We start from the raw sequence: 22,479 nt of genomic DNA, 5'->3' as shown, positions 1-22,479 counted from the left end.
TTCACCAAACAGTGATACCTTTATTGGCCAGTCAAAATGCACAATATACTTGTTGCAAGCTTTTGATGCTCCGCTAGCTTCTTCATCGGGCAAGATGTTACAAACCAAACAGGAGAAAAAATTGGAGATGTTAGTAAGATCCCTGCGTTTTGTTGTTTCTGTCCTTAGTTAAGATGGTATGAGGAGGGTAAATTCTGCAGGCTGGCTCCTGCTCCTTCTGGCCATGTGGGAATTGGGAGTTTAACAAAGTCCAGGAAATTTAAAGTCCATTTGCATATCAACAGGACTCTTCTCTTGCAATCCAACATGTCTCCATTCCACAGGCCTTTGTAGGCAGAGGACAATGGATTTTTCAAGAGGCCTCCTTGTTTTTGCATTAGGAGTAATTTGGTAGCTGTAGTGATATAATATGCTAATCCAGTCCAAATTTAAGAAGAAAAAAATGTTTTATCCTGGTTGAATGTCCACTGGCTTGTTCTTTAGGGTCCCCCTGTTGCAGCTACAATGTGGTACACAGTCCAGAAAATATGCCCAACACAGTATGGCCAGCACAGCTAATCCTGCATATTTTCTTCTACTATTAATCTTAGAAACTTTATGTCTAGCCTAATTTTCTTTATACTGTACTGTAGTTTGAACCAACCTTTCTTCCTCTTCTCTTAACAGTTATTTTGAAAAGTACTGCCAATCCTGTTAGAGCAGCTACAGTGATTAATTTTGTGTCACAGCACTGATGGCAGTAGAGTCATGGTTATTAAGTAGGACATGCCTGTCTATAAGGGGGTGGAGTGATCCTCTATGGAACCTTGGAGCACACCTGCTGCACACCTCACCCCTAATTCTTATCCAGACATACATGCACACATACACGCATACCTCCTAGGGAGTGTGAGGGGCAATTTTGCAACATTTCGGGGGACCCAGGCTGTTTTAAGACCAAGAGAGACCTTTATTTTAAACAGAGAGGCACTCATTAATCAACTTCTACTAGATTTTCTGTATTTTAAAAAGTGCTTCTTCTGGGCCCACAAAGTGAGGGAAGGACAGGAAACATGGCCAGATTGTTCCTCCTACCCCTTAAAAGGAGTTGAGGGGCCACTTTGGCAAAAAGGAGGAGGAGGTGGTGGCGGTGGCAGCCTCAAAATAAACTTGCGGGACACATTTCCCCCTTCTCAACTTACCTAGAGAAAGAATTTTTGGGCCCCATCACAGACACTGTGCTTGCAAGTAGATTATCATGAATGTCCATAGAGCCCTGTTTTTCCTCCCCTGCACCCCATCCCACATATTCATAAGCCATGCACAACAGCATTACAGAAAACGAGAGCAACTGATGCATATATCCTTCCAGTCTTCCTCCTGGAAGATGCTTAGGCTCCATGCCAGAGGTGGGACAGAAACAGGGTGCTACAGAGGCTTTTAGGAATTCTCCACATTGATTGGAAACGGGGATTGGATTATGGCTATAATATGCCTAAAACCCAGGATCAATAACAATCTTTAATATAGAATTGGATTGCAGAGTGTGGTATTAGAGCTGGGTTTGGAATCCAGTTGGTCCTACAACAGAGGACAATACCACACTATACTTATAGGGCTATTATTCCAGTGTTACTGCTATGGCTGTCTCCTGTGGCATTCTAGGGTTTGTAGTTTAGTGAGGCCTAAGAGCTCCCTGGCATAGAATTCTAAATGCCCCTCTTTAGACTGCAAATCCCAGGATTCCACAGGAGGCAGACATAGCAGTAAAAGTGGAATAATAGCCTCATGACAGTGTAGTGTGGTATTGTCACTTGGCTGAATAGCTTGAAGAAGAAAGACTATATAGTCTGAAAAACATTAAGATTCAGATACTGTATATTGGTCATGAATGAATTAAGATTTTTCTGCACACTTCTATTTTTAAAAAACATTTACATTTTGTTGTAATATCATTGCTCTCCTTTTGGGCAACATTGTTGTCTAAACTACAACTTCAGAGTAAGTGAAGATTTTTTTTACAAAAAATACACAGTATATAAAAACAGTTTTATAGTGGTGTTCAAGGGCTGGAGACATTTTGCTATTTGATGGTATCCCATCCACATATGTCAATGTACTATAATGTATAGGACCATTCAAGATTTTTTAGCAGGCCTAAATACACTAAAGCAGTGATCCCCAAAGGGATTTTGGACTTCAGCTCCCAGAATTTCAGCCTATTGACCAACATGACTGAGGCTTCTGGGAGCTGAAGTCCAAAATCTCTTAAAGGGCACAGTTTGGGAACCACTGCCCTGAAGGCACCCAATCTTATCTGATTTTGGAAACTGAGCAGGATCAGCCTGGGTTAGTACTTGGATGGGAGACTGATAAGGAATACTAGGTGATGTCAGCTATATTCAGAGGAAGGAACTGGCAAACCACCTCTGATGATTCCTTGCCAAAGAAATCCCTATGAAATTCATGGGGTCAACATAATTTGACAGACAAATTGAAGGCACATAGACATACACAGTCAAGCAATTTTGACATCTGAGCAAAAAGTGCCACAGGCACCCCTCACTGGCAGTAAAAGTAAAGTAATAATAAATAGAGGTTTGCTGCCCTTTCTTGACACCCCACATCTGCTTATGAAGCCACTCCAATCTGCCAGGGTAAGGCCAACTCTGGCCATGGTTGTGTACACACACAGGATTTCTGTGTTTTAACTGACAGTGACAGAACTGAGCATGAACAAGCTGCTGAAGAAAACAGCAAGGCCAGTCTCATATTTCAAACTGCAAAGCTGACAAGAGTGATACTCTGAATTCCAGTTGCTGGGATATCTAGCCATACAGTTTTTTTAGAGTGGGAAGCCAAAGAGGGAAAATTTGTCCCTCTTCAATCAGCTATAATTTGCAGTACAGTAACACAGCAGGAGACTTGCCCATCTATTGTCAGCCTAGATGTTCAGTGAGATCTACAGCTCAGAAGTGCACTACATGCCTGGTCTTGATTATTTATAGGTTAACTTCTGTGCACTGCTGACCCACAATAAACTTGTGGAGTAGGCAAGCACCTTGGTGACAATTGTGTGGTCCACCAGATAGCTGTGTTACTGCTCTTGGGCTTTGGAGAATCTGCACTGATATCTCTGCTGAACTATGAACAGATTACTCTTGAAAAGAATACACATGGCCCAACAGTTAAGAGGCTGGTTTAAGAACAGTAGAAAATTCAGCATTTCAGATGAGAGATCTTGGAAAGAAGTAGAAGCCGCTACCTATTTTAGTGCTTTTCACAGACAGATTAAGATATCTTAGTGCCATCTGATACTTGAGTTCAAGTATACTCACTGATAGCTAAATCCAGGTACCATGTAGTTTCATGGTAAATCATCACTTAACATTAGTTCCATTGATTCAGCAGATCTACTCTTCTTGGGGCTGGGAATTGCATTTGGCCCTTAATTTGTGATGCACAAGCTGTAGAAGACACCAGTGGTAAAAGTCATCTTTACGAAATTATACATCAGGAACAAATATTGAAAACAAATAGACTGCCAAATACCTATGTAATGATTAAAAATAAAACTAACAAAATTAAATATCATGGAGAACTATGAAAATTTATGGAAATGTGTTTGTTGGGCTTTTTTTCTGTTCCCATTATCCCTTCAGAGTCTGATCTAGGAGAGAACTATGCTCTTAAAAATTGAGGGCCCAAGCCCATTGGACACAATCTGTGTAGAATTTGCATAAGTTAATTTATGACTGTATTATACATTAAACCTGGCTTAACAAGACTATGTGTGAAAGGCATCTAAGAGTCCTGGTAGACCACAATTTGAACATGAGTCAACAGTGATGCAGCAGCCAAAAAGGTGAATGCGATTTTAGGCTGCATCAATAGAAGTATAGTGTCTAGATCAAGGGAAGTAGTAGTGCCACTGTATTCTGCTTTAGTCAGGCCCCACCTAGAATATTATGTCCAGTTCTGTTCACCACAAATCAAAAAGGAGATTGAGAAACTGGAGTGGGTCCAGAGGAGGGCGACCAAAATAGTGAAGAATCTGGAGGTCATGTCTTATGGGGAAAGACTTAAGGAGCTGGGTATGCTTAACTGGAGAAGAGACGGTTAAGGGGTGATACGACAACCCTGTTTAAGTATTTGAAGGGGTGTCACATTGAGGATGGAGCAAGCTTGTTTTCTGCTGCTCCAGAGACTAGAACACGGAACAGTGGATGTAAAGTATAGGAAAAGAGATTCCCCTTCAACCTTAGGAGGAACTTCTTTACAGTACTGGCTGTTTGACAGTGGAACACACTCCTTGGAGGGTGATGGAGTCTCCTTTCTTGGAGGTCTTTAAACAAAGGCTGGATGCCCATCTGTCAGGGGTGCTTTGATTGTGATTTCCTGCATAGCAGGGGGTTGGAGTGGATGGCCCTTGTGGTCTCTTCCAACTTTATGATTCTATGATTTAAAATTAGATCTAGCATTCCTGTGAAATAGATTCAGGGCCAAGTCCCAGGTCTAGTAATGTTCCTGTTGTAACTACAGCACCATTTTATCTCTCTTTTGCACATCCCCACTATACCCTAAGGATGGTGGGGAGAAACTTTAATTCTCAACTTGGTTTCCTTTTTAATTTTTAATGCATTTTTCCTAAGGTATACCTTTGTTTATGCTTTATATTGAATATACATCTTTTCCTCATTAGTGAAAGTATATTCGTGTATATTTATTTCAGTGGTATACATTTTAAAATGTATGCATTGTGCACATTTGATTTTTCTGAAACACACTACAGGCCTTAAGGTATTTTTGATGCAAGTTGCAATTGATCTTGCACTCAATCTCAGGATGTAGAAAATGGCTACTTTCACTGACATTAAAAGGGGTTCTCTTACATCCCTACCGTAGCAGTATTCATACACTTAGCATAGCAACTGATCACCCATGCATATGTAATACCACTCTGTATATCTGTATCTGGTCCAACCAACACAATGGGTGTCCATTTGTTAGAACTCTTCTAGTAGCAGTTTAATTTCTCTGCAATCAGAATTGCCATAAACATTCTATGACACTATAGAAGTTCAGCCAGTGACAAGGCATATATCTCATTTAAGTGAAATACAGCAAGACCGCTCGTAGCCAGCAAGACTGCTACAGTGGTACCCAGTATTTATCTAGGCTGGGATGTTATTTTTGTTTAGATGTTTTTGAAGTAGTTTTACAAATTCATCTATTTTTCTTTTCTTATTGTGTCTGTTTTGTGCTTTAAATCAATCCTTTTGGACCTTCCTACAACTGCTCTTCACTTTTCTGTTAGTATATAAATATAAAACCCTGCAGGCAAGGTACTGCTGGTTCATTCACATCAGTACATGAAATTCACTGTTCTTTGCACTGGCACTTCTTAGCCTTTGTTGTCTCATTAAGGATGAAAAATCACAGTGCTTCAGTGACAAACTCTCAATTTGTAAAAGTTTCCCTCAGCATTACTATTAAAAGGTATACTAGCCCTGTCAGTCTCTAAACTAGTATGAAATCTAGGAAGGAGTGAAATGTTCAGTTTGAACAAAATGTTCAATCTTGCTTGCAAAATGGCCTCTATTTTGATAGATGTGGGAGTTGCAAACTTGTTTGGGCACATTACCCTCACTCTGATTGGGCCTTCTGATAAGCAGTCAAAAGGGTAAGGGTAAAGGTAAACGTAAAGGTCTAGTCTAGTCACGAATGTCTAGTCATAACCGACTATAAGAGGTGGTGTCATCTCTGTTGCTAAGCCAAAGAGCCAGCATTGTCCAAGGAGTACTATGGTGAACATATGGCCAGCATGACTGCACCAAACACTGTTACCTTCCCAACAAAGTGGTACTTGCATTTGCATACTTTTGAACTGCTAGGTGGGCAGAAGCTGGGACTAGTAACAGGAGTTCACCCCATCATGCAGCACTCGGGCCTCAAACTGTCACCCTTTCGATCTTCGGATCATCAGAATTGGTGTCTTAACCACTAAGCCGCTGCATCCCTGCAATAAGCAGGCGAACGGAATTAAATTATGTGTGACATCACTGAAGACCTATTTCGAGAGAGAACAAATGTTGGCAAGAATTTGTTTTATTTCTAATAGTGCTGAAGCAGGAATTAAAGGAAGCATTAAAGAGGAGTACGTTGGAGCAACAAAAAGTAAACTTTTGGAGGCATCTGCAGATTGCTTTTTGCTCCAAAAATACCCCCACCCCCCAAAAAATTCATTGCAGCTCTAAACTGTCCAAAGGTGAAGAACTTTTGGCTCTCCAAAGTAAAACTCAGTCCTGACAATTGGATGTGCTGAATGGAGCTGATGGGAATTTTCAGCAGTTGGAGGACCAAAGGTCCTCTGCTTTAAGCTTCACAACTCAATCTGGCTTCCGTACAACCCTTAGCCTCCACGCTTCAGCCTTCCAAAGTGCCCTTATCTTTCTGCTTATTTCGGTAACTTCCCTTTGGTATCAGGTTGTGGTCTCTTTGACTGTTTTGCTCTTGCTTCACTTACTCATTCCTTCAGCACTCCCATCTCTCTTCCATACTAGTTTACGCCTATCCTGATATTAAGTGCTGTGAAATTTCTTCTATGCTCCCTCTCACTTTGGTATAATTTCTCCTGTGCCCTTTTCTTCTTGCTGTCTTCTTGTCCTACTATTTACTTACATAGCCTTGTAAGTCTGGAAAGTCAGTACACAAAGGGATCTTGCAGAACCTTTGAGACTAACTGAAAGAAACAAACTGATAGCCTGAGCTTTCATAGACTTGAGTCTCCTTCTTCAGATGCATGCAGTGATGGATATAAAGAGAAAGGAACATCTTACATGTGTGGGACACATGCCGAAATGTCAAAACTTTTTAGATGCAAGTTCTGGATTTTATTCCTCAAATTCTAACTGGACTGTTCACTTCTGTGACGCACTGTTGCTACTATCCATATTTTGAGGAAACAATCAGGACTTGAAAGGAAAAAAACAAAAAAACAATCCTGCTCATTTTCCTACCAGTACCAGCAAAGATAGAAATCACTCAACAGTAGTCATTTGAACCAAACTATGAGCCACAGATGGATAAACAGGCTGTGTTAAACAGCCTTATGTGAAAAACTACATGCATCTGAGGAAATAGATTAAATTCTATGAAAGTTCATGCTACCAGCTTCTTTTGCTTAATTAATCTCAAAGATGCTACAAGATTCCTTTGCATACCATTTACTTAGTTTAATGTTCCTTAATTATCTATTTTGCGTGTTTTCAACTACCAGTTTGTCTTGTGTTCCTTGTCTCCCAATATCCCTGCTTCCTGGGATCATTTTATTTTTTAAATTATTATTATTATTATTATTATTATTAATTTTCCAAAGAATACATTATTAACCACAGTAACAATTGCAACAGAAAATCAACTAATTTTGGGGACACTGAGAATCATCAGATTTCAAGTGCATCACTTAGATCAGAAAGGTGGTTCACTCAGATGGTTTTTAACTCAACATTTTATATGATTCAAAAACCATTGAGCCAAAACTTGGTCATATATAATGGCAGTTTCTTGTTAGCAAAACAATAAAACAGTGGTTCCCAAACTTTGGTTCTCCAGATGTTTTGGGCTTTCGTTCCCAGAATTCTTGGCTATTAGCCAAGCTGTCTGGGGCATCTGGAAGTCCAAAATACCTGGAAGGCCAAAGTTTGGGAAGCACTGCAATAAAGGACTATCAAGTTTTAATGATATTTTTCTCATTACTGGACAATATTTTCAAAGTGTAAGTCAGTTTTTCACATAAGACTATTTAACACACTCTGTCTTGCCATTTTCAGCAGCAACCCAAAAGCAGTTTAAAACTGGGTTGTTGTTTTTTTAAATTGGAGAAAGTAGGATGGCCACAAAAACAGCTTAGAGGGCACATGCAGACATGGGCTGCACTTTGCTCAAACATGGTGTGGCAGAAATGGATTGAGTTCACAGTCCTTCCATCCCTAGGTCCTTCCCTGCTTTATCTTCTCCCTTTAAGCACTATAATTTTCTTGAGGGGGGGATCATCTTCCTGTTGTCATTGTTAAGCATCTGGCAATAACAAACCCTTGTAAAGTCACTGCAGACTAACCAGATATATACCAGTAGGTTTTCATCTGCCTTCTCACCATCCCTCCTCTGCCCTTACACCAGAGGTAAGTGGACTTCAGGCTCATGGGATTTATACTGTTGTTCTGGTGGTGGTTTTACCAGATCCCTGATATTCAGTATCCTTAGTCTGGTGCAGGAAGCATTTGTAGAATTAAAGAATCTTGAGTGCAAGAGCTTTCTTTGAGTACTGGAACTAAATTAAAGTTACTGTCCTACACAAAAATCCACTCCTTGTTATCCCTGAGCTTTCTTCATCTCACCAAGATAACTGAGGGTGGGAGGAGAGTCTTTTTTGTTACTCCTATCACTATCATAGAAAAATTGGGAGTCAGAATCCTTTGTGGATCTACTGCTAATAGTTCAGATGTGTGCTGGTAGATCCAGACCTACCTTCTCCCCAACTGGATGTAGAGTAAATCCAAGAAATGCAAACTCTATTAGTATCTCAAGACAGGCAAACCCAAAGAGAAAATTGATTAGAGTATGTTTGCAGTAGCAAGCTGAGATAAAAGTAGAGTGATATAAAAAAAGCTGGTGTTCCATTGGAGCAGAAGAAAGTAATTAGTTGTAATTAGTTGTTTATTCTTGCCTTTTCCCTGTGTTCACGTTTATGTGTTTGTGAGAAAACTGTTAACCTTCTGTCTATTTCTCACTCTTACTTCTCTCTTTGAGACTTTGGCAAAACAATGTGTTAAAAAACCTCTCCAATCCTATCAGGACTTTTTAAAAAATCTTTTAGCTTTCATGTTCCTGCTCCTTTGTGTCATTACTTAACTCTCTGTGAGTGGTTAGGAGATCCATAAAGACATTTGAGCTATCATATATTTGAGATCTATACTCTGCTGTACTCCCAAATCAAACAAAATACTGTAATAGCTAAAGATTTTTGTTGGTGTGGTAGGCAAGCAGTATCTAATCTATAGGACCTGTTCAAAAAAATCCATTCAAGGTGTTATCTGTGAGCATCATTAAAAGTTATTGACCTAGTTTCCCACTATTCCACTTTTCAGCACTGGGGTGCCATTCATTGTGACAGTGCCACTATTGTAGTGGCAAATACATTCTTGAGCAATGGGGCAAATGTGTGGCTGGATGTGACAAAGCTGTGCATAAATAAACCCTGAGGGAGGAATCAAGTCCTCACCTTTGGAGGCAAATAGGCTAGTTTATTTGAAATCTCAGTAGCAAGATTATCTGGCCCTCTCAGTGTCAAATGCCTTGAAACCTTGGACCTCTGTTGAATTAATCAGTCTCACACCAGGTGCATCTTCACATGAAGATAACTCCTAGGACAAAACATAATTCCAACATTTCATTACTCATTTACCAAAAATGTATATAGCAATGTAAAAGCACAGTTTCTTCTCTGTTTAACTTCCTGTACTCAGATTGTGATGTTCTCTGCTCAGATGTACTCAGTGCAGATTGTGGCACAGACTATGAACTTCTAATTTCAAAAATTAGAGTAAAGCTAAAGAAGAACTCTAAACTCACCATCATGCCAAAATACAACATGAAGAACATCCCCATAGAACGTAAAGATAATGTGAAAAATAGATTTGCACTATTGGGCCTAATTGACCAGGAGCCAGAAGAACTCTGGACTGAAACAGGGACATTGTCAGGAAGAATGCAAAAAGGCACTATCTGTAACTAAAAAGAAAGAGAAGCCTCAGTGGATAACAGATGAAGCTCTTCAAGCAGTTAAGGACAGACAAGAAACAAAAGGAAAAAGTGACAGAAATAGAGTCAGAACCCTGAATGCAACTTATGTGCAATGTCAAGGAGAACTACTATAATGTTCAGTGGAGAGAAACAGAAGGGAAAACAAAAAAAAAAAAAAAGAAGAGGAAGAAGCCTCTTCCCTAGGATCCAAGAAGTCAAGGGAAACTTTAAACCAAGAGTGGGGATGCTCTACAACCAGCTGGAGGACATATTGCATGATCAAATAGAAACAGAAAGATGATGCAAACAATACACATATGAACTATATAAAAGAGATGAAGGGATGACATTCATTCAAGGAAGAACTATATGAAGACAAACCTCCAATTTTAGAAAGTGAAGTGGTAGTTACACTCAGAACACTTGGGAGAATTAAATCACCAGGCACAGATAGCATAACACTAGAGCTGCTTCAGTTTACAGAGAAAGAATCTACTCTAATTCTAAATAATATATGTTACAAATATGCAAAACAAAACAATGGACCACAGATTAGAAATGCTTGATATTCATTCTGATCCCCAAGAAAGGAGACACCAAAGATTGCAGTAATCACCAGAATATTACATTAATTTCCCATGCAATCCAAGTAATGATAAAAAATCTACAACAGTGATTTTTACCATATATGGAGCAAGAGCTGTCAGCTATCCAAGCTGGGTTCAGAAGAGGAAAATGCACTAGGGATCATATTGCAAACATATTTTGGATAATGGAGTGCACCAAAGGATTGCAGAGGAAAATCAGCCTGTGCTTTATCGATTATAGCAAAGCCTTTGATTGTATACATCATGCAAAACTATGGATTGCTGTTAAAGAAATGACTGTACAACAAGATTTTATTTCTGTGGATAAAAAGACAAATGTGTCCTAGAGCAAATTGAACTCTGCCTAGAAGCCAAGATTACTAAACTAAGACTGTCCTACATTGGACATATCATGAGAAGGCGTGACTCACTAGAAAACACAATAATGATTGATAAGGTAGAAAGCAGTAAGAAAATAAATAAGGTAGAAAGCTGCATTCTGGATTCAATCAAGGAAGCCATGGCCCTGAATTGGCATGACCTCAGCAGGGCTGTTGATAATAGTGATTTGGAGGTCCCTCATTCATAGTCATAAGTCAAAGTCAACATAATAGCAGTTAGCCATAAATATGTACTCCGGTGGACAGATAATCACTATCCTTATTTTGAGACTAAGGCTTGGGACAGACTGCTCACAAAGGGCAACCTGCCGGCAGCCTTTTTTCCTCCAGAGGGAAGCTGCAGCCACCAAACCGCACGACTTCCCTGCGGAGGAAAAAGAACTCGAGAAAAGCAGGTTCTTTTTAAGCTGCAGGGGCGGCGTAACTAGTGTACCACCGATGCACTTGTTACATAAGCGCTGTGCAGCAATGTGCAGACGCCATGCAGCGCTTACGTAACAATGGCGGCGCCCCCGTGTACACAGGGTGCTGCCATTGTTACGCCACCCATACGTTCTACGGTTAGGAACCGTGTGGTTGCCGTGCGGTCCCTAACCTTAGAATCGGCACTGGTATGCCACTTTGATGTCCAAATTTCACTTTGCTGTACTATGATCACACAGATGCATTTATTTCAGCATTAAGTCATCCCCATTTCCCTCAGTCCATCTCACTTTTTCTAACATTTTGCCTAGAAATCTGGATATCTCAAAAACATACTGATTTTTCTGACACTTGAACTGGCTTAATAAATTGAGAACCAGTGTGGTGTAGTGGTTTGAGAGTTGGACTATTGCTCTGGAGACCAGGCTTTGAATCCCTGCTTGGCCAAAGAAACCCACTGGGTGTCCTTAGGCAGGTCACATTCTCTCAGCCTCAGTGGAAGGCAGAGGCATTCCCCCCCCCCCCCAATAAGTCCTGCCAAGAAAACCCTGTGATAGCCTTAAGGTTGCCATCAGTGAGAAACAACCTGAAGGCACACAACAACAACATAAATGTATACAATTAATTTGGATTTTGACATGTTCCTTATGTCCAATATGGTTGTTTTTGTAAATCTTAACTGAATTAAGACTTAATCATAATTTAAGAGTATGAACTAGAGAACGTGGGATCCTCAGTTTTTATCCAGCCAACTTTCATGTGGTTCCCTTCAAATTCTGATGCTGTTATTAAATTCCTAAAGCATACTTCTGATTTAAGACATCTGGTTTGAATGTGTGCATATATAAAATGGTGTAAAGGGTGTTAAAAATAAACATTATTATTATTATTTGCCAGAGACTGTGATTGAATATGTATGGTTATAATCGTTGCCTCTAATGGGAAACTCCGTGTCCTGTCCTTTCCTGCTGCATTGCATGAAGGAATGTTAGCAAAATAGGGCTGCTGAGAAACAACAGAGGTATCAACATGTTTTAGTCAATTGAAAAGGGAATCAACAAAAAAGCCACTCATCCCACCCCCTCTCCAGCCCTTTCAGTGTGACATAGAGGTTAGCTTTTTGGACTGGGATTTGGCTTGGGAAATTAAGAAAGTGCGACACTGAGCCATTCAGTTTATTAGATGATCTTCAGCCAATCATTCTTTTTCAGTGTGGTCTGCCTTACAAAGTGGTGGTTCTCAGGATAAAATGGGAAGGAGGGGAGCACTAACTTCACCTTGAGCTCATTGGGGTGGGGTGGGGGAGTTGGGGATATACAGTTTGCTTTTTAGTGCTAGACAAAACGTACTAACATGTACTGCAGTGGGTTTCTCTTGAAAGGTGCACTCTTATTATAGACTTGTCTCCATGGATGGGCAACTTTTACCATAATTACTACTCATGCTCTCTGCCGGTTATATTGAACAATAGGTGCTGTTCACCTTAATGTGATCAGTGTGAAGAATCACTCAAGCCATGTCAGGATGGTCTGGTTCTTGCTATGCTAAAGTTATGAGAGCCCAAGCAAATGAAACCAATGTGCAAAGGTGGGCTATTATGGGTCAATGCTGACCTTTCTGTCTCCATGTTAACATGCAAGCATGGCCACAATAGTTTACTAGGATAAAAAAAACCTACCTCATTTGTGAACTGCAATGGAACCTTTCACATTTCCACCCACACTCTGCATATGCTCGCACTGGGGGTGGCTGATAGAGCACTGTGATGCTTTTCAGTGTGAATGCCAGGAAAAGCATCTAAGCAGGAAGGTGTTGAGTCCCCTCCACCTCCTGTCTAAATGCTGTGAAAGTAGCTTTGAAGGGAAATTACCATTTTGATTTTATTAATCTCTTCTTGGTTTTTCTTGTGGAGCAGCATTAGCTTTGTTGTAAAGCAGGCACTTTGTATGCAGGGGGTCCCCACATTCAACCTGCAGCACTTCCAGTTAAAACAAACCCAGCAGAGCATGGAGAGCCGTTGCCAGTTAGAGCAGCTGAAACTGGGCTGGACTGACCAATGGGAAGTTCAGCCAGAGGCATTTTGCTATATATGGAAGAGGATAAGATGGCACAATCTTCCTCCATATACAAAAGCAAACTGGTCTGGTAGCTAAATCTTATTTCTGTGCTGCCAGTAGGATGGTGTCTTCCAGCATCCTTAAGGCTTGTTTGGCAGCTGGTTTGTTTGGGAGGCAAAGGGCAGATCATGTCTTCGCACCAAGGGAAATGGCCTAGGGACTTGGTAAGAATTAGATGTGTGACTGCATCCACTTCCCCTCAGCCTGTGCTATCTGAGAGGTTGCCTTGCTTTACCAAACAGTAAGGCCAGGCCAGATTAATAACTTGATTTCATATAAGGCAGCACCAGCTATCAATAACATTTCTTAATTCAAGCTATAAATTGAGAACTCAGTGGTGGTAAAATCATCTTACTGCTGAGATCAGTGTAAATCTAGGGCACATATTCCTAAAACAAATTATTGATTTTTCAGCTTTGCATTCCTACTCAGTCTGATCTGATGTATACTGGAACTGTATGCTTGGTAGTCTAGTCTGCTCCCTGACACATGTAACATCCTATCCATCCCCAAGAAAAGTTTATCTGTTTCTTAAATGTCAAGAGAATTTTTGGGGTAGCTCTTGGAAATGCAAGTTAATGTACTGACTCCCAGAATGCCTAAAGAGAAACCAAGCTATACCTTCCTTTAAGAAATCCCTAGGTGTGGCAATAATTTTTCCAAAAAAATGTTATCATTTTTAAATACGCAGTTGAGAAGTACTCAACTTCTTTGGAACGATCGTATTTGCTCTGTTTTTTAAAATAATTTATTTATGGGTGCTAAAATGTTGGCAACAGATCTGTTCTCAGCAGTGTTCCTGCATGAAACTCAAAGAGCTTACTGTAATTTCTTTTACTAGAAAATATACAATGTCATTAATAGTTGACTAAAAATGTGTTTGTGTACATATAGAGATTGGCCTAAATCCAGTTGTTAGTCCCAACTAGCCTAATTTCACATAGCCAGCCACTGACTATGTTAACACCTACATAGATTCTATCCAGTGGGTCTGCCTCTAGTTGGAACTAGCAGTTGGATATGGGCTGTAACATTTTAATTCCTTCTCTGATTACATGAGTGTCCTTCTCTCTGAAATGATCTCCCTTTTGCTCTCCCTTAAAGCCGCATAGCCCGTCAGAATGATTTTCGTGTCTGCCCCTACTTTGTAGGGCATGGGATAGGATCTTACTTCCACGGCCACCCTGAAGTTTGGCATCATGGTAAGAAATGCCTGCTGTGATCTGTTCATGGTACTTCTGTTTTACTAACCTGCACTACATTTCCAAAGTGCCCCTTTCCAGTTAAAAACCAAAAACGGACCAGGGGAAGAGAATAATCTAAGAAGCTGAAGCCCTCAGAGTGTAGTGGAATCTCCCTCCTTGGAGGTCTTTAAACAGAGGCTGGATGGCCATCTGTTGGGGAGGCTTTGATTTGGATTTCCTGCATGGCAGGGGGTTGGACTGGATGGCCCTTGCGGTCTCTTCCAACTCTATGATTCTATGATTTATTTTTTAAAAAATACTACATCTGTGGATGAATAGAAAGGTGCTGTGGATTCTTCATGGAGTGAGAATAAAATTTACAGTATCAAAAACTTTATATATTTGTATCTAACAGTTTCCAGGATTAGTTGTTTGTTGTTCCCCCATCACAAAAAGTTGGTTGTAGTATGAAGCATCTCTGGCTACAAATTCTAAGTCGAAATGCCAACCTCTCTGGTTCTGCTAAGACCAGAGAAGAAACCATTGCCACATGTTTAATGTTTATGTCCATGTTTCTGAGGAAGCTGGTTGTTTTTCATATTTTGATCTGGTGTAAAACCAGAAGGACTTGAGTGAACAAAAAGACTTAAATAGTTTATAAATAGCAGGTGCATTGCCTTCTTCTTGAACTGAAAAGCAGAAAAATCTTCAAAATCTGCAAAAACCTCTGAGTTCTGCTACAAGAGAGACAGCTTTGTTCATATGGTCTGTTTGATGGTGTGGTGGGGGTTTTGTTACAAGACAACAAGAGAGTCTTGTATGTTTGGTTTTGCAGGGTTTTTTTCAAAACTTTTTAGCTTGTGAAGAAGTGACCTAGCAACAGCAATAGCATGTTTATACCGCTTATCAGTGCACTTAAGCACTCCGTAAGCGGTTTACAATGTGTAAGCCAATTGTCCCCAACAAGCTGGGTATTCATTTTAGCAACCCACAGAAGGATGCAACACTGTCTCAACCATGGAGCCCATGGCTGGGATTTGAACCCACAACCTTGTGGCTTGTTAATGAATGATTGCAGTACAGGCATTTGACCACTGCGCTACCAGGGCTCCCTACTCAGCTATTTATGAATTAGCATTAAAATCTGATTAGTCAATGACAGGGGTTTTTTTGTCCTTTTTTTCTTTTTTGGCTTTCTGTACCCAGTAATGTCCCTCCCCCCCCCCCCCACACACACACACATACACCTTGTTCTGAGAAGACCAAAAGAAGCTACAACTTCCAAGAAAACTTTTAAAATGTGGACTTAGGCATGGGGTGGTCCTCTCCTCCATACATCTCTCTTTCTTCCAAACTCACCTTTGATAATCTGTCCTCCTAGTGAAGCAGGACTCAGGTCAGCTTTATCATTTTGACCCATAAAACACAGAATCCTGCTCTCAGCTTTTCTGTTGCTTCCAGTGTGATTAACTTTTAACAGAGGTGCTTCCCTTGTTTATCAAATGGAGTATACATATGGGTGAATCAGCCTCACTTTCTCCCCTTAAGTGCTGGGGCCAGAACATATGGAGCTTCTATTGTTGTACAAGATTGAAATATTTCAACTCTTAACTGCTATTTCTGCTTAAGTAAGCTGTTGCCTACAAAACAACTCAGGCCACCCTAGGCCTCTGAACTTCAGGATGCCAGAGCCTGCATTGCAGGATTCCTTCCCCCCCCCCTCCCTATCTTAGCAGCAGTCTCTCTGAAATCCAAGTGGGATGAGGTGAGTTTGGACTGAGCCCTTATGGTTCCCTGGTAGGTCTGAATGGCTTGATAAATGGAAGGCACAATTTAGGAATGTTGCCTCCTCTCCAAGCAGACATCTATGTGGACAACTCTTGCTGCCTCATGAACTTTGAGAAGGACTGAGGAAGGACCACACACAGGACTCATTCACTCTTATTTGAAGAGAATAGAAGTCTTCAAGTACCTGAAAAGCTAGCAAGTTCTGTTTGACATGTGAACTTTAGCTCACAGATCATCAGATCAGGCATCAGATGACTTCACCCTTTGAAAGTGAGTGGCTATACAAATTTGTAAGGAGATACAAGTCTTTTACTGTTCTTGCTGCAACAAATAAACAAAAAAAAAACCTGTCAGCTGAGAAAGAGTATGTTGGTGGACCCTTTGGTAGTAGCCTAACTGTTGTTCTGTCCCTTCAAGTCCTTTTTGACTTATGGCAACCCTAAGGTGGCATCCTCTGCACTTTTCTCCAGTACCACATCTCAAATGAGTTGATTTTCTTCTTAACTGCTTTCTTCACTGTCCATCTCTCACATTCATACATGGTGATGAAGAATACAATGGCTTGGATGATTCCAACTTTATTGCTCAGTTGTATATCTTTACAGTTTAGGATCTTGTCTAGTTCTTTTGGTTCTAATTGTTCCAAGTCTTTTGTGTTTTCCACTGGTAGCATGGTGTCATCCACATACCTTAAACTGTTGATGTTCCTTTCTCCTATCTTTAATTCTCCTCCTGAGTCTAAACTTGCTCTTCATATGAGCAGGTTGAACAAGTAGGGTGATACAATGCAGCCTTACCTAACCCCTTCACCAGTTGGGCATTATTCTGTTTCTCCATATTCTGTTTTGACTTTATCTCTTGTCTCTTCTCATCAGGACTATTGGATGTAGTGGCACTCCCATGTCTTTAAGAGTGTAGCATAGCTTTTCGTGATCTGTGCAGTCAAAGGTTTTGCTTTAGTCTTTGAATCACACGCCAATTTTCTTCTGAAATTCTTTGGTGTGTTCCATTAACCATCTTAAGTTTGCAGTGTGGTCCCTAATACCTCTTCCTTTTCTGAACTCAGCTTCTGGGATTTCTCTCTCCATCTATGATTGGAGTCTATGCTGCAGAATTTCAAGCATAATTTTGCTTGCATGGGGAATTAATGCTATGGTCCTATAACTGCTGCATTATTGCAAGTCTTTTTTGTAGGTGAGGATGTATATTGATTGTTTCCAGTCTGTTGGCCATGGTTTGGTTTTCTGTATCTGTTGACATATATTAGTTAACACCAGAGTTGATTTTGTCTGTCTGGATAGTAGCAGTTCAATTGGAATATCATATATTCCTGGTGATTTATTCCCGGGGCCTCCCTCCCTCCCCCCCCCAAAAAAAAAAGATACATAGGGTGGGAATAGTTGTCACTTTAGCATTTGTACACATGTACTCCAAAGTCAATCCCATTTATTACTTCTTTTCAAGGAAAAATGCTGAATGAGAATGGAAGGGCTGCACTTTTGTCCTCCTGGAACTGGCATTTCTGGCTTTTGTTTTGCTTTTGACTATACTAGACCAGTGGTAGTGTTTTTTAAAATCACTTTTTAAATTTAAATTGAAATCCAGTGTCCTCTGTTTTCTTTGCCCCATCCCCTTTTAATGACCCCAGAATTAATTCCTAAAGTGTGCATGTTCCCCTCTTTGCCATACCATAAAACCATACCATGCCATAAATCCCTGAGTGCCTTCTTGTTTTCTGAAAGGGCTCCTTTGGGCTGTAGGGCAGAGGAAGGCTCTTTTCCTTCAGGATCATTGGTTTCCCTTCTGGCATGGGGGTCCCTTGGCTTGTGGCCCCTCTGAGGAAGGGCTGCGGGGTGGCTGTTGTTTTTTTAGTGCCCCCAAACTATCCACTGACCCTTTGAAAATGCAAGAGAAAAATGGGTTATGCTCTTCCTCTCCCTGCAGGTAGATCTTTTCTCTTTGCAATTAATGTATGTGTGTAAGTGTGTGTGTGTGTGTGTGTGTGTGTGTGTACACACACACATATATTGGTATGCGTATACACACACATGTATACACATGTATGTATATGTATATATATGTATGTGTGTATATATATAGCATAAGTGTATATATCTATATATACACACACACAACTGTATGTATATGTATTATATATATGTATGTTAATATATATATAAATATATTGCAAATACATATACGTTCATATATAGATATGCACATATATGTATGTGTATATGTATGTGTAGATATATATATACATACACTTACATGTATATGTATATACACACACATGTATGTATATGTATATATATATGTATGTGTAGATATGTCTCATATATATATATACATGTATGTATATGTATTATGTATATACGTTATACATATACAGTACTTACATGTGTGTATATGTGCACATATATGTACGTATGTGTATATATATATATATATATATATATATATATATCTCATACATATACTGTACATACACTTACATGTATATATATACACACACATGTATGTATATGTGTGTGTAGATATATATGTCTCATATATATATATATATATATACATACACACATGTATGTATTATATACATATATATGTATGTGTTTATATATATATAATACATATACATGTACTTATATATGCACATTTATGTATATGTGTGTGTGTGTGTATATATATATATATATATATATACACACACACACACACACACACACACGTATGTGTATGTATTGTGTGTGTGTTTTGTTTTGGTTTATTTTATTTGTCTTTGTTTTCTTTTGTAGAAAACGAAAGCGACCTGTTAATGGAAGAGGGCATGGCCTTCACAATAGGTGAGTCAACCTTTTGTAGTGAAGCAGCAGAAGCCACCCAGGAATACTTTTTCTTAGGATCTTCTTAGGAAGGCGGTTTTGTTTCCTTTTGTTTTGTTTTGTTTTTCTGAAGAAGGGTTTATGGTACTATTCCCGTTTGGATATAGTTGTTGTTGTTGTTGTTTTATGGACCAGCGAGGATCGTTGGACACACACCCTCCAGCTAAACTTTTTGACAGTGTCAGAAATGGGGACCCCCTTATTCGGCCATAATGGGGTTGCGAAGAGCCCAGCTTGTTCTTTAGGCCAGAGTCCGTCTTGGCAACAACCCTGTGGAGTAGGCTACTTGGAAGTGGAGCAAGCCCCTCAAGTTGGTGGCAATGCCTCAATCTTGGAGATTGGTGAGGGATTTGTGGTGTGCTTTTTGCAAGAGCCTAATCGCCCAAGGTGTGGTCTTCCCCAAGGCTGCATCCGCAACGCAGAAATAATCCGCTTTGACACCACTCAGTGCCACAACAAACTACGATGCCCAGAATCCCATAGCATTGAGCCCTGGCAGTTCAAGCCGTGTCAAAATAATAAAATCAGAAAATGGTTGTTTTGCTGATTGAATGAACATTTCAAAGCCTCCTTTTTGCAAACGACTAAATCCCAATTTTTCCATCCTGCCTGCCTCTTCGGATGAAAAGGATTGGCGTTTGAGTGGTTAGGATCCCCGGGGTTCTTAATTTATTAGAGTTGGTCAAAAATGCCCATGGTCTTTCTTTAAAAACCAGAAGGCACCCCAAGTTCAAGACCTGGAGGAGGTGTCACTTTCTCCTCCTCAATTCAATCCCTGCTGCTCCTTTTTCCTTCTTCTTTCAAGAAGGTAACAGTTGAGGATGGCGGGTTTGACCTGGGAAGGCTAACACTTGAGGGACAAGAGGGAAAAAATAGTTGTTTTTCTAGTCCTAACTCTTCTGTTTTGTGCTTCTTTTTTTGCAGAGCCCATCATCATGGAGGGAACGTCTGAATTTAAGATCCTGGGGGACAAGTGGACGGCTGTCTCCTTGGACTGTAAAAGGTACCTCTGTGGTGGTTGTTATTATTATTGTGGTGGTGGTTGTGTGCCTTCAAGTCATTGCTGGCAAGGGAGCCTTCCTTATCATGGTTGACAAGCTTTGCCATTTCTTTCCCTCTGAGGCTGAGAGAATGTGACTTGCCCCAAGGTCATTCTTTGGGTTTCATAGCTGAGCTGACCTAGATCTCCAATGCCCAACCCCTACACACATATGCACACAGGCTCTGTTTTTAGATCAATTTTGTGCTTAAAACTGGGCCCCCGGAGGAGGAAGAAACTGAGGCGGCCTTGTTGGGGAGGGGGTGGTTTGCTCTAGGGGTCTTTGTGCCTCCATCCTTCCCTTTCTTCCCCCCCAAATAAACAGAGGGACCTCCGGCCGGGTCACCTTTGCCCCCTCTAATCAAGGACTCTCCTCTCAATCCCTCTCTTCTTTCTGCCTCTCAGGTCGGCCCAGTTTGAGCATACCATCCTAATTGCTCCAAGTGGAGCCCAGGTCCTGACCCGCCTCCAGGAAGAAGAAGAGAAAGAGGAGGAGGAAGGGGAGACCTAGCACACAGGACAGCCCTGGACCCCCAGCCCTCCAGATCTGTAACCCAGGGAAGAGTTAAGGACATGGCTTGCTATTCCTAGATCTGCCCACCATGGACTGGGCAAGTTGGGTGACATTTTGGTGGACCAGAAGGAAGTTTCTTGGCTGGAGGAGGAGGAGGAAGAAGAAGAAGAAGAACAACAACTCTTTCCCCTTTCTTCCTTGCAGGGGAAAAAATCTATTGGGCCCAGCTTCCTCAAGGCCAGGGAGCAGCTCAGAACTGGTGGCACCTTTGGGGCTCTGAAGGGATGGGACTCTGGAGTAAATGCATTGGCCTCTTTTTCCTTGCTTTTGTTTTACCCCTCCACAGAGACCCTAATAAAATACCCTACTCACCGGCTCCTTTTAGAAGCCAAGGCTTTTGTTTTTCTTGGGTGCTAGGTATCTTGTGTGTGTTTGTGTGTGTGTGTTTTAGATAGATACAGATAGACTGTAAAGCTATAGAGACTGAAGGTATAGATATAGGTATTGAAGTACTGTAAAGATATAGACTACAGGTGTGTATACACAAAAAGATGTAGAGACTAAAGGTGTAGATACAGATATAGACATACTGTAAAGATATAGACTGTAGAGTGTATACACACACACACACACACACACACACACATATATATATATATATACTGTAAAGATCTAAAGATATAGAGACTAAAAGTATATCTTGTGTGTGTGTGTATGCATATTGTAGAGATATGGAGACGATAGATAGATTTACTGTGTGTGTGTGTGTGTGTGTGTGTGTGAGTGATCTATAAGTGTAGAGGGACTGTAAAGGTCTACAAGGGAGGGTGGGGAGAAAGAGGGCCAGAGCGTGGAATCCTGGGTCCCAAGGGCCCCCCAATAATAATAATAATAATAATAATAATAATAAATCCAGGCCCAGCCCTTCTTCTTCTCCTCTCGTTTTCTAAGACCTGGCCTAACTTTTCCGGAGCGATCTATGAAACCGTTCCCAGGTGGACGCGCCAGAGAGAGCAGAGAGCCATTGAGCCCCTCGTCCTGCCTCTCTCTCTCTCTCTCTCTCTCTCTCTCTCTCTCTCTCTCTCTCTCTCTCTCTCTCTGGCCTTTCTGCTGCTGCTGCTGATGATGATGATGATGGACACGCTTTCCCTTCCCTTTTGTTTGCGTTGCTTTGGGGAGAGCGAGATGGGGCTTGGGGGCCTGGCTGGGAAAGGACTGTTGCTGCTGCTGTTGTGTGCCTTCTTCGAGTGGTTTCCAACTTAAGGCGACCCTAAGGCGAAGTTTTCTTGGCAAGTTTCTTCAGAGTGGGTTTGCCATTGCCTCCCGCTGAGGCTGAGAGAGTGTGACTAGCCCCAAGGCCACCCAGGGGTTTCCACGGTCCAGCCGGGATTCGAACCCTGGCCCCGGGAGTCCTAGTCCAACATTCAAAGCACTACTACACCGCGCCGTGCGGGTCCCTAGGACTCTGGAGGCCAAGGTCCGAATCCCCTCTCACCCATGGAAAGTCACCTTGGGCAAGTCACACTCTCTCAGCCTCAGGGGAAGGCAATGGCAAAACCTCCTTCGAAGAAATCTTGCCAAGTCGCCCTAAGTCGGAAAGGGCTTGAAGAAGGTGCACAGCAGCAGCAACAACCACAACGAAGGTGGGACTGTGGGGAGAAGGGGGGGCAGGCAGGAGAGTTCATCTGCTCCCCCCCCTCCGTGGGAGGGAGGGAAGGAAGGAGGGAGAGGAGGAGGAAGAGGTGAAAAAGAGAAGGAAGG

General features: G+C 41.1%; 1 protein-coding gene across 4 annotated transcripts in view; it reads left to right on the top strand.

Moving 5' to 3' along the window:
- METAP1D (methionyl aminopeptidase type 1D, mitochondrial) overlaps positions 1–21,088 on the top strand; it is a 104,715-nt gene extending 83,627 nt beyond the window's left edge. For 2 of the 4 annotated variants that reach the window (XM_089519753.1, XM_089519756.1), the window contains 4 exons: positions 14,416–14,513; positions 19,079–19,126; positions 20,090–20,168; positions 20,610–21,010. In XM_089519753.1, coding sequence (XP_089375879.1) covers positions 14,416–14,513; positions 19,079–19,126; positions 20,090–20,168; positions 20,610–20,715 — 331 coding nt within the window. In that variant the 3' untranslated portion in view covers positions 20,716–21,010. Of the gene's footprint in view, positions 1–14,415; positions 14,514–16,356; positions 16,427–19,078; positions 19,127–20,089; positions 20,169–20,609 lie in introns of those variants that run through there. The other 2 variants (XM_089519754.1, XM_089519755.1) reach the window with 2 other exon arrangements.
- Positions 21,089–22,479: the final 1,391 nt, after the last annotated feature.

The sequence above is a fragment of the Sceloporus occidentalis genome, unplaced genomic scaffold (assembly GCF_023333645.1).
Source record: "Sceloporus occidentalis isolate IW3139 unplaced genomic scaffold, rSceOcc1.0.p SCAF_4, whole genome shotgun sequence".
NCBI lineage: Eukaryota > Metazoa > Chordata > Lepidosauria > Squamata > Phrynosomatidae > Sceloporus > Sceloporus occidentalis.
Note: the sequence above shows the minus strand (reverse complement) of the source record. Positions and strands in the feature narration are given on the sequence as shown.